The sequence below is a fragment of the Mus caroli genome, chromosome 1 (genome assembly GCF_900094665.2).
Source record: "Mus caroli chromosome 1, CAROLI_EIJ_v1.1, whole genome shotgun sequence".
NCBI lineage: Eukaryota > Metazoa > Chordata > Mammalia > Rodentia > Muridae > Mus > Mus caroli.
Window position 1 is genome coordinate 6,079,295 of NC_034570.1, and position 12,421 is coordinate 6,091,715.

At 40.2% G+C, this 12,421-nt stretch overlaps 1 protein-coding gene across 2 annotated transcripts in view; it reads left to right on the forward strand.

Moving 5' to 3' along the window:
- The window catches only part of Mcmdc2 (minichromosome maintenance domain containing 2), a 35,719-nt gene that overhangs the window by 16,694 nt on the left and 6,604 nt on the right, over positions 1–12,421 (forward strand). For both annotated transcript variants that reach the window (XM_021163400.2, XM_029484027.1), the window contains 4 exons: positions 207–412; positions 7,584–7,750; positions 8,829–9,008; positions 10,771–10,913. In XM_021163400.2, the coding sequence (XP_021019059.1) occupies positions 207–412; positions 7,584–7,750; positions 8,829–9,008; positions 10,771–10,913 (696 nt within the window). The remainder of the gene's footprint in view (positions 1–206; positions 413–7,583; positions 7,751–8,828; positions 9,009–10,770; positions 10,914–12,421) is intronic.

Below are 12,421 nucleotides of genomic sequence, written 5' to 3' on the forward strand. Positions count from 1 at the left end.
ACTCCCTCTTCTGGAGTGTCTGAAGACAGCGACAGTGTACTTACATATAATAAATAAATAAATAAAATCTTTAAAAAAAAAATACCAGGTTTCATATATGTACTGCTTGATAGAAAATGGCCAAATTAAATTTAAACATGTTGTTAACATGTAATGACCTCTGAAAATAAATTATTAAATATCGGTGAATAATTTATTTTTCCTAGACTTTTGAATTTTAGCATGAATCTTGTCTCCCGTGGTATACGTCATCCTGTCTGTACAGAAGTTTTTCCTACAGTGTCCAGAAATAAATATGGAACAGGAGCAGTGAGCATTCAGGCCGGCAGTGCTTTGCTTGCTAAGGGTGGTATCTGCTTTATAGGAGACCTGACATCCCATAAAAAAGATAAACTTGAACAGCTTCAATCAGGTAAATAATACTCTCTCAAATCATCCCACCTGCTTACCCTCGTCTCACCTGTACTGAGGAGTCATTTCACAGCTGAGATAGAAGTGCACAGGGCAGCCGGGCGTGGCAGCGCATGCCTTCAATCCCAGCATTCAGGAGGCAGAGGCAGGCAGATTTCTGAGTTCGAGCCAGCCTGGTCTACAAAGTGAGTTCCAGGACAGCCAGGGCTACAGAGAAACCCTGTCTCAAAAACCAAAAAAAAAAAAAAAAGAAAGAAAAGAAAAGAAAAAAAAAAGAAAAAAGAAAAAGAAGTGCACAGGGCTTAGGAGATGAAAATTAGAATGAATGTTAGTTCTCAGTTTAATTTTAGAAATAAAATAATTTAATTTGCAAATGCATTGTTTTAGCCTTTACTCTAGGCTCTAATACGTGACTGTATTTTGAGCCAATTTTGTTCCTTTTTGTCTTATTATATTATTGAAGATTTAGCACAATGAGAAAAATAGTTGTTCCAAATCTTCAGGTTTGACACCATTAATTGTAATTAATGCTAACTGTGGAGTTATTGTTGTTGTTTTAATTTTAAAGCCCAGGATGAAGAGATTTCCCTCTATTCCTAGTCCACTAACAAGTTTTATTATGAATCAGTATAGGATTTTGTCAGATCTTTTTTCTTATATCTATTAATTTGATTATGCAGTTTTTATAGCTTACATTGATTTTGCTTTGGGTTTTGCTGTTTTATGACTATCAATATTTTATTTGTATGTATATCTATTTTCCACTTGGGCCTGGTGCTCCCAGAAGCCAGAAGAGGACATTGAATCCCCTGGAACTGGATTTGCAGATAGTTATGCGCTGTTGTTAGTTCTGGGAATCAAATGCAGGTGTGCTGCAAGAGCAGCCAGGGTTCTTAACCACGTCGGCATCCCGCCAGCTCCACACTGGTTAATTTGAATACTGGACCAGCACAGCATAGCTGAGATAGGCCCGACTTAATCGGTATGAATATGGTGTGGGTGTTCTGGAAAGGTGTAAAAGAGATGCCTGATTACATACTGGACAGTGCCGCCTACCATGGCTGACAGGTACAAGCCCAGCTTGATAAGTAATGCACTTATCAGAAGTCACTGATGGAACGTTTGATAGTCTACAGGCAGCTACACTCACCTGAACCACCTCTCCAACTCCTGTTCTAAGTCCCCCATACAGGACAAAAGCAAATCAGCTCCAGAGAGGTATGTGTCTAGGGAGCACTTGGTCCTTATCCTCATTAGAAACTTTGAAGGTTTTAGTAAATACTGCGAGACCATGAGAAGGGAGGCTTTATTTGGTTGGAGTCTGACACTTGCTGCCAGTATACAGACAGCTAAGTAGCAGATTGCTACAAAATAGTAAGTATTACTTTGGCAAGGTGTATCGGTTACTTGTCTTGTTGCTGCAACAAAATACTTAACAAAAGCAATGTACAGAAGGATGGGTTTATTGTGGCTCACAGTTCTAAAGGGAACAGTACAGTCCATCCTATCAGGAAAAGAATAATGGCAGTTCAAGGCAGCAGGTCACTTTGCATCCATAGTCAGAAACCACAGAGAGATGTGTATGCTCAACAGCTTTCTATGTTCCTTTCCAGTTATTTGTGTGTATGTATGTATGAGTGTGGTGGCTTGAATGAGAATGGCCTCCATAGGCTTATACATTTGAATGCTTGGTCTCTAGTTGGTAAATTATGTAGGAAGGATTAGCAAGTATAATTTTGTTGGAGAAGGTGTGTCGCTGGGGTGAACTTTGAGGTTTCAAAAGCCCAGCTCAAGCTGTCTCAAACACTCTGTCTGCCTCCTGCTTGGGGATCAGGAGGTAACCTCTCAGCTTACTACTCCAACACCATGCCTGCCTGCCTGCCTGTCTGTCTGTCTGTCTGTCTGTCTGCCTGCCTGCCTGCCTGTCTGCCTGTCTGCCTGTCTGCCTGTCTGCCTGTCTGCCTGCCTGCCTGCCTGCCTGCCACTGTCCTCCCAGCCATGATCATGGACCCCAATTAAACGCTTTCTTCTATGAGCTGCCTTGGGTGTGGTGTCCGTTTCTAGCAATAGAACAGTAACTAAGACAGATGGGGTATATTCAGAATATAGACGTTTCTGTAAGTCAATACTTTAAAAAACAGAACTCTTGGGCTCAGGAGTAGAGTGCATGCTTTCCATTTTTTATTGCTGATCATCAGTGGTCATCAGGGTATAGAAGTAAAAACCACAAGGAGATAGCAACAAGCATAAAGTAGGACAAGTGCCAACTCCAGAAGAGACCAGAAATCAAGTTAAAACACTGCTGGTACCATCTTTCAATTTTTAATAACTTTAGGCTGGGGATATAACTTAATTGATAGAGTGCTTGCCTTGAAAACCCTAGGTTTGGTCCCCAGCACCACACACAAAAGAATTTTAAAAACAGCTTTTCCTTTGAAGTCACACATTGCAAAGTGCAGTGAGACTGGAGGAAACACATCCATGGGCTATCAACAGTAGCCTGTCTCTTTCTTTGAGCACTGATAGTGTCTACATGGCCTTCATGACACAGCTGGCTCTAACTTTAATTTTCAGTGACTTCTCTTTCATTGTTGATGAACTGAAGTCCAGTTCCTTACCATTTCTTACCTTGGCTGCAGACACTGTCACTGACTGAGCCAGAGGTGCTACATCTGTGCCTATGGATCAGATTTGCTTCCTAATTCCGTGGAAGAGCCTTTCAGGACATAACATATAATAAACAAATCCTTAAATGTGTGGACATCTGTGACTGACATCTTTCATTTAGCTTAAAAAATAGCAAATTTCATCCATGAAAACATAAATCTATAAATCTCAGCACTCTGGAATCTAAGGTAGAGGGTCAGGATTTTAAGGCCAGTCTAGAATACATAGTGAGTCTGAGGCCAGCCTGAGCTACATAACAAGACTCTCTGAAATCATAAGTCCCTAATTAAATGCTTCTTTTCATAAGAGTTGCAACGATCTTGGTGTTTCTTCATAGCAATGGACACTTACTAAGACAAAGTACATTTATACTCTTGTACATCTATTACTGCTGTACATTTCCAGAATTGTTTGATAACTCCTGTTTTAGAAATTATTTAATCTGGACTCGAGATTTTTACTCTCATCTTAAATTGTTTAGTTCCCAGATTTAAACACACACACACACCTTTATATTCACAAGAGCTGGGCAGATACCTAGCCTCCATGCTATTAGAATCTACTTTCCTATAGATAAATTCTTACTATTTCCTATGTTTCATCTGGACTTTTTCTGGACTCCAGTTGGCCAGCCTTCGGGGCCATGGTTTTTATTTTTTATTTATTTATTTGGTTTTTTCGAGACAGGGTTTCTCTGTGTAGCCCTGGCTGTCCTGGCACTCACTTTGTAGACCAGGCTGGCCTCGAACTCAGAAATCGGCCTGCCTCTGCCTCCCGAGTGCTGGGACTAAAGGCGTGCGCCACCACGCCCGGCACTGGGGCCATGGTTTTTATGGCTTACCTATCCCATGGTAACTTCTCCTTCTCCTCCTGGACCTTCTTCTCCCTCATGATCCCTCTCTGATCCCCAAGCCCAGGAAACCTAAACTCCACCTACCTCCCTCTGCCCAGCTATTGGCATCTTTATTTACCAATTACAGAGAACTTGGAGCCAAATTGTACATGCAGACTCTCTCATCTCTGGGACAACCAGATCTTAGGGGCCTGCACTTAGAATTACAATAGATAACAAAAGACCAAACTCAACACACTTCAAATATAAATTTGTAGGGTGAGGTGCTGTTTCCCTAATTGGTTCTTGATTTGGTCAATAAAGAAGGTGGAAGCTGCGGGTCAGTAGTAGTGCACGACTTTAATCCCAGCACTTGGGAGGCAGAGGCAGGCAGATTTCTGAGTTCGAGGCCACCTGGTCTACAAAGTGAGTTCTAGGACTGCCAGGGCTACACAGAGAAATCCTGTCTCAAAAAAAAAACCAAAAAAACAAACAAACAAAAAAAAGAAGGTAGAAGCTAATTGATGGGTGAAAGGTAACGGTGGGACTTCCAGGTCCCAGGAGGAAGAAGGGATGAGAGGAAGGAGAAAGGGCTTTTCAGCCAGATTTTGGAATTAGAAGAAAGCAGCAGTCATGTAAAATCTTGGGGAAATTAGAACTGGTGGCCTCTGCCACCAAGGAGGTCACTGGAGACTGTCTGATAAAGGCTAAATTGATAAGATTAGGGCAGAAGGTTCTTGCACCCAGCAATTGTGCTATCTGACAAGTTTTTTTTTTTTTTAAAGATTTATTTTATTTATTATATGTAAGTACACTGTAGCTGTCTTCAGACACTCCAGAAGAGGGCGCCAGATCTCGTTGCGGATGGTTGTGAGCCACCATGTGGTTGCTGGGATTTGAACTCTGGACCTTCGGAAGAGCAGTCGGGTGCTCTTACCCACTGAGCTATCTCACCAGCCCCCCAAGTTTTAAATTAATAAAGCTGTCTAAATGTTTTCTTCCACGGAGCAAAGGTGGGCAGAGAAAGCCAGAAGCCACGAGGGGCCGGTGGAGTGTGGATAGCAGCTCCCAGCTTTCCAGGTTGGGGTTGGTTGCTATGGATCCTGAGCTAAGGCAGGAAAGGCAGTAGTCGCTGGCTGTAGGAGCTAAGCTGGGAGGAAAGGGCAAGTCAGGAGTGGGACCAGCAGCAACTGATCTCAGAGCTAAGCTGGGAGCTAGGGCCATGGTCCCAGGCAAAGAAGGAAACATGTTTTTAAAATTTACATGCAACATAAACTCTATATTCATTAAATGCTAACTCCCTATTTCTGTCTATTAGCCCCTGGTAATATTCATTCCATTTTCTGTCTTTATGAACTTGTTTATGAATAGAAATTTCATTCATTTTTTAAGGAGCTTTGTTTTAAGGTTTATTTATTATATGTAAGTACACTGTAGCTGTCCTTAGACACCCCAGAAGAGGGCATCAGATTTCACTACAAATGGTTGAGAGGCACCATGTGGTTGCTGGGATTTGAACTCAGGATCTTCGGAAATGCAGTCAGTGCTCTTAACTGCTGAGCCATCTCTCCGGCCCGAATTTCATTCATTTTAATGCTGAAAAATGTCCATTCATTTATTACATTGACAGATATCTTGTATCCACTTCTTGCTAGTTGTGAATAATCTGCTATGAGTATTTGCCTTAGTTACTTTTCAATTGCTGTGATAAAACACCATGACTAAGACAACTTAAGAAGAAACTATTTAATTTGGGGCTTATGGTCCCAGAGGTTTTGAATCTATGACCATTAATGGTAGGGAGCATGGCAGCAGCAATGGCATAGGGGTTAAGAGCACTGGCTGCTCTTCCAGAGGACCCAGGTTCAGTTACCAGCACCCACATGGCAGCTCACAACTTAAGTCCAGTTCCAGGATATCTGATACCCTCACACCGATGCACATAAAGTAAAGTAAAATTAATTATTAAAAAAAGAAAAAGTATAAATATAAGTTTATATAAAAATATGTTTAAAGGTAAAGCTGTGCATACTCGTACTTTTTTGTTGTTGTTGTTTGAGACAGGGTTTCTCTGTGTAGCCCTGGCTGTCCTGGAACTCACTCTGTAGACCAGGCTGGCCTCAAACTCAGAAATCGGCCTGCCTCTGCCTCCCGAGTGCTGGGATTAAAGGTGTGCGCCACCACCTCCCGGCGTACTAGTACTTTTAATAGAAGTATTTTTCCTGCTCTTTTAACAGCATAATAGCCTTTTTGTTTGTTTGTTTCCATTGGGCTCCACTAAGTAGTCCTGCCAACTAGAATGGCAAAAAGAACTTTAAAGAATTGATAAGAATTGAGAATGTGGAACCTCTGAATTCTTGTGTATTGTTATAGGGAGTAGAAAATAGTGCAATCATTGTGAAAACTGCTTGGGCAATTTCTATGAGGCTAAGGCTTCACAGTCCAGGGTAAAGAAAAGTATAATTCAATAGTTAATCATAACTCTACATAACATTAAAAATAAAGCTTACTTCTGAGTATGTCTGGAAGTCATTCCAGAGAGGATAAGTTAGCCCACCCGGCATGGAGGTGGCACCTTTACTGAAGGTAAAGAGCAGAACAGAGCCAGGCCGTGGTGGAGCACACCTTGAATCCCACACTTGGGAGGCAGAGGCAGGCGGATTTCTGAGTTCGAGACCAGCCTGGTCTACACAGTGAGCTCCAGGACAGCCAGGGCTACACAGAGAAACCCTGTCTTGAAAAACAAACAAATAAACAAACAAAAAGAGCAGAACATTCTTTGTTTTTTGACTATCATGATGTGAGCTGCTCTGCTCTGTCATGTCTTCCCCAGCATGATAGACTAAAACTTTAGTACCACAGTCTAAGGAGCTTTCTCTTGAAGTTGCTTATATGAGGTAGTTTTTCATAGTGACAGAAGTCTAACATGCGTGAATACAAAAGACTGTTAAATGAATCATAAGATTAATTGGAATTCACTTAGAAGTCAGAGTCCTAGGAATAAAGTTAAATCAATAGACTGAATGTTATGAAGTGTGAAGGAAATAAAAATAAGTGTGTGAGTAGGATAGTACGTTTTGTTTGTTTGGGTTTTAGGTGGAAGAAGGCTTTGACAGCTTTGGTTTTGAACATGCTGAATTGAAATACTTTCTTCCTCAGTCATAAATCATAGTATCTTTGACTTCTGACATCCCCTCATGAATAGACTACTTTCTATCACTTTTTTTTTTTTTTTAAGCACATAAGGGACATTCCTGAGTTGGCTGTGGCTCAGTTGGTAGTGTGCACAAAGCCCTGCCTGGGGTCTATCCAAGGACCACATGCACTGTTCATGGTGTCTTCACTCTCTGATTTAGTAGAATTTAATATGATATTTTTTATTAATTTGTAGACTTACAGGATATCTACTAGAATAACAAAATCTTTAAAGATTGACAGTAAAAACTGTTCAGATGCCGGGCGTGGTGTCACACGCCTTCAATCCCAGCGCTTGGGAGGCAGAGGCAGGCGAATCTCTAAGTTCAAGGCCAGCCTGGTGAGTTCCAGGACAGCCAGGGCTACACAGAGAAACCCTGTCTCGAAAAAAAAAAAAAAAATAAACAACAAAAAAACCTGTTCAGATGTGCAATGTCTAAGTTCTTAGCTAACACATGGATCGTTTCTTGTGATGCAGCTTTGGAGAGCAGAAGCATTACAGTGTTCATCCCAGGAAAGAAGTTTGGGGATGATTTCGATCAGCAAATGACTTTTCCCATTCAGTGCAGTTTTTGGTCTTTTGTTGACATGGATTCATCTTCAAGGAGAAATGTGCAGAAAACCAGTACTCTGATTGGTCAGATGGTAAGGGTTCTGACTATTTTACTGTTAGGATATTATTGAATAATGTTTAGGAGGCCACCTGTAATCCTAGTACTTGAGACCTGGAAGCAGGATTAGAATTCAAGGTCATCCTCAGCGTTGTGAGTTTGAGGCCATCCTGGGCTACATGAAACCCTGTCTTTAAAAAAAAAAAAAAAAAAAAAAAGGAGCTTTTAAATGTTTTTCAGAGAACTGTTAGTATGTTTTCACACTCTTTTCTGCTTCCACCCTCTTCTCTCTTACATCTTCCTCATTTCTTAGGTAACATCTTCCTCATTTCTTAGGTAAGACTTCACCATGTAACCAAGATGGTGCTGTAACTCATTATATAGCCTAGACTGGCTCAAACTAGCCATCATACTGAGTGCCGAGAGCTGGAGTGCAGACATGCCCTGGTATACCCGATGTTGTTGCTGTTGTTGTACTTATATACTTTATCAGACATTACAGCTGAATAATGACCCAGTTGTGAATGTTTGTGAGGTTTTTTTGTCTGAGCTACATCCCACCCCTAAAATTTTCACTCATGCAAATCAGATGTCTATAGAATATAGATGTCAATAGAAATTTCTGTTTCAAAGTTGAGAAGTGTGTGTGTGTGTGTGTGTTTTCAAAGTTGACATCAATGTCTTCCTCAACTGCAGTCCACCTTGGTTTTTGAGCGGTCTCTCTCTCTGAAACTCACACATTTAGCCTAGTCCTGCAAGCTCACGGGATCTTTCTGTGTCCACCTCCCCACCACTGAGATTACAAGCACTTGTTGTGGCACCAAGCCTTTCTGTCTGGGCTTTGGAGGATAGAATTCAATTCATCCTCCTCATTCTTTACTGACTGTGCATCTCCTGAGCCTTAGAAGGCTTTACTAAATATTTAATAAATACTCAGTAAGAACTTTCTTAAAATGTTGCTTTCCACAAATGTTGACATTTTCCCCAGAAATTACTTTAAACTGTAGTTAATACTGAAATAATCACTAGATAGTTAAATACTAGAATGATCAATTTGTATTTAACTATTTCCAGTTACTTAGCTGTGTGTCCTACCTCTGTGTTTGCTGCAGGACTGCAGTTTGATTCCAGCCAACCTTGCAGAGGCATTTGGATTACTGATTAACTGCAGGGAGGCATCTCCGTGCCACCCACTTCTTCCTACGGTGCAGCACACTTTAAAGAAAGCAGTGGAGCCTGAGGGGCGGCTGTACTTAGCGTCTAAGCAGTTCACAACCGAAGACTTTGAAAAGGTAAAGTTAGAGAAAATGATTACTCAGAATGCCTACTCGTTTCTCAATTATTTATTTTTTATCTTTACATTTATTTACTTATTTATTCATTTGTGTGGTGTGTGTGTGTGTGCCCATGCATGCATGTATTTTGCATGTGTGTGGACACAAGTGTAGCCCAGCACACATAAAGGTCATAGAGTAACTTTGTAAAATGCAGTTCCCTCCTTCTGTGGCTTATGGGGATCAAACTCAGGCTGTCAGGCTTGACAACAGTGCCTTTACTCACTGAGTCAGCTCACCAGCCCAGTTCTTAATTTAATAGAAGTCTATTTTGGCATTATTTTTTTCTTCTTCTAGAATTTTATCTAGTTCACTTTTTGTTTGTTTTTTGTTTTTGTTTTTTGAGACAAGGTTTCATGTAGCCCAAGCTGCTTGGACCTCACTATGGTAGCCAAGAATAGTCTTGAACCTTCTGCTTTTTGTTGTTGTTGTTGTTGTTTGTTTTTGCTTTTGTTTTTTTGGTTTTTTTTTTTCGAGACAGAGTTTCTCTGTGTAGTCCTGGCTGTCCTGGAACTCACTCTGTAGACCAGGCTGGCCTTGAACTCAAGAGATCTGCCTGCCTCTGCCTCCCAAGTGCTGGGATTAAAGGCATGCACCACCACTCCACTGCCCAGCTCATTTAATTATTTTATGTATGTGAGTACTCTGTAGCTGTCTTTAGATTCACCAAAAGAGGGCATCGGATCCTGTTACAGATGGTTGTGAGCCAATATGTGGTTTCTGGGAATCGAACTCAGGACGTCTTGGGGAACAACCAGTGCTCTTAACTGCTGAACCATCTCTCTAGTCTGATTCTAACTTTCAAGTGCTAAGATTACAGGTATTTGCTACTTATGCTCAGCTGGTATTCTTTCACATAAGCTTGCTTCCAGATTTTTAATACTGTATGTACATTGTATAGAAAAAAATAACACTATTTAAAGAAACGTTCATATCCAAATGTTAAGCTTATTTCTTCTACTATCATCTAAATATCCATAGCTTTAAAAGGATCAATGTATTTAAAAAGAATATTTGTATAGAAAATTAAGCTTGCCATGTGAGTATAGTTATTCACATCATGACTTCAATTTTTTTAAAAGTAATCTGTTATTCAAAAGAAAAACAAGACACATAAAACATTTAGGGCAACTTAAATGCTGAGCTGAGTATTGCTGTCTCTAAATATATATGGAATTCAGAAATAAAAATATGAATATAGAATGCAAGAAAACCTTAAGGAATAAATAAGAATTTAGTTGGGCATTGAGAAATGATTGAAAAAAAATGCCAGATGATGGTGGTGCGTGCCTTTAATTCCAATGTTCAGAAGACAGAGGCAGGCAGATCTCTTGTGAATTCAAGGACAACCTGCTCTCCAGAGCAAGTTCCAGGACAGCTAGGACTACATAGGAAACCCTGTCTTGAAAACTCAAAGACAGAAAGAAATGAGAGTCTGGGAGAGGTGAGACTTTCCCCACTGGAAGCAGAGAATCAGCCAGTTCCAGTGCACAGTCTACTTCTGCACAGTCAGAGAGGCTATTCTAGGTAAAGGTTCATACTTGTTACAGCAGAAGGGAATGACGTAAAATGCTCAGTGACTTGGAAATGGCCCAGATATTTACTTAAGCTTGATGTAAAAAATATGGAAACTTTTAAAAATCACATGCCAGCACACTTTGATATTATAATGAATCCATCATAAAATTAAATCTCTTAATTTTTTATATTTTTAACTTAGCTACTGGCTTTTGCAAAGAATTTGAATGTGGAATTCAGCTTGGAAGCAGAAAGAATGATTCATGGCTATTATCTAGCAAGTCGCAGAATAAGGACAGATTCTATACATGGATCAAAGCTGTCAGCATCTGCATTAAAATATTTGTAGGTATTCAAGTCAGGATTATAAGGTTAAAATTGACTTTAGACATGAACATAATTAACTTGTTTTTATATTTGTTTTTCTGTTTAAGATTGGTTGGTTGATTATTTACTTTGTTTTAGAAAAGTTTAAGATGACTTAATGACTTCCTTTGTTATAGTTTTAAGTCATTCAGACCACCAATAACTCTTCTCCCTAAATTATTTCTGATGGATATGCCTGAGAAAATTACAAAGATTTCAAGGCAAATGATTGATATTTGTTTTTGGTTTTGGTTTTTTGGATTTTTGGTTTTTTTTTTTTTGTTTTTCGAGACAAGGTTTCTGTGTAGCCCTGACTGTCCTGGAACTCTGTAGACCAGGCTGGCCTCGAACTCAGAAATCTGCCTGCCTCTGCCTCCCAAGTGCTAGGATTAAAGGCGTGGGCCACCACCGCCCGGCCAGCAAATGATTGATTTTTTTTAATGTGGTTGTTTGTGTTTCAAATAAGTTGTAGTTGGGCCTAAAGAAATTTTCTTTCCTATTAAGTAATTTATTTATTATTCATACGTGCATAGAATGTGTTTAGATCCAATATACCTCCATTGCCTCCCTCTGAACTCCTCATTTATGTATTTAGTGTAGCGTCAAGAATTGAACACAAGACTTCTGTATGCAAGGCAAGCACTCTATCAGTAAGACATTTTCCCAGCCTGGTCCTTGTACTTTAAAACACATTAATAAATGCATTGTTGTTCTTTTAGGAAGTAAATAATGAATAGTTCATATTATAAAAGAAATTACGGACATCACAGAGTCTAAATGAGTAGTGTTGGGGGCTGGAGAGATGGCTTGGCGGTTAAGAGCACTGACTGCTCGTTCAAAGGTCCCGAGTTCAAACCCCAGCAACCACATGGTGGCTCACAACCATCTGTAATGAGATCTGACGCCCTCTTCTGGTGTGTCTGAAGACAGCTACAATGTACTTACATATACTAATAAATAAATCTTTAAAAATAAAATAAAATAAAATGAATAGTGCATCCTGCTAACACTGTGTATTCCTGCCCATGCCCCAAGAGGTAATCACACTGTTAACAGTTTTGCATTGTAGGCTCACAGCTGCACTCAGATTTTTTCTGTGTGTGCTGGGGACTGGACTTAGGTTCTTGTGCTTGTGTAACAAGCCCTTTACTGGACCATCTTTAAGTGTATGTATGTTTGTCTATATTTGTTCTTTTAAAGATTGATTTATTAATTATGTATACAGTATTCTGCCTGCATGTATCCTGCAGATCAGAAGAGGGCACTAGATCTCATTATAGATGGACATGAGCTGCCAAATGGTTGCTGGGAACTAAACACAGGACCTCTGTAAGAACAGCCAGTGCTCGCCGGGCGTGGTGGCGCACGCCTTTAATCCTAGCACTCATATGTATCAAAAGATGGCCTAGTCAGCCATCACTGGAAAGAGAGGCCCATTGGACATGCAAACTTTATATGCCCCAGTACAGGGGAACGCCAGGGCCAAA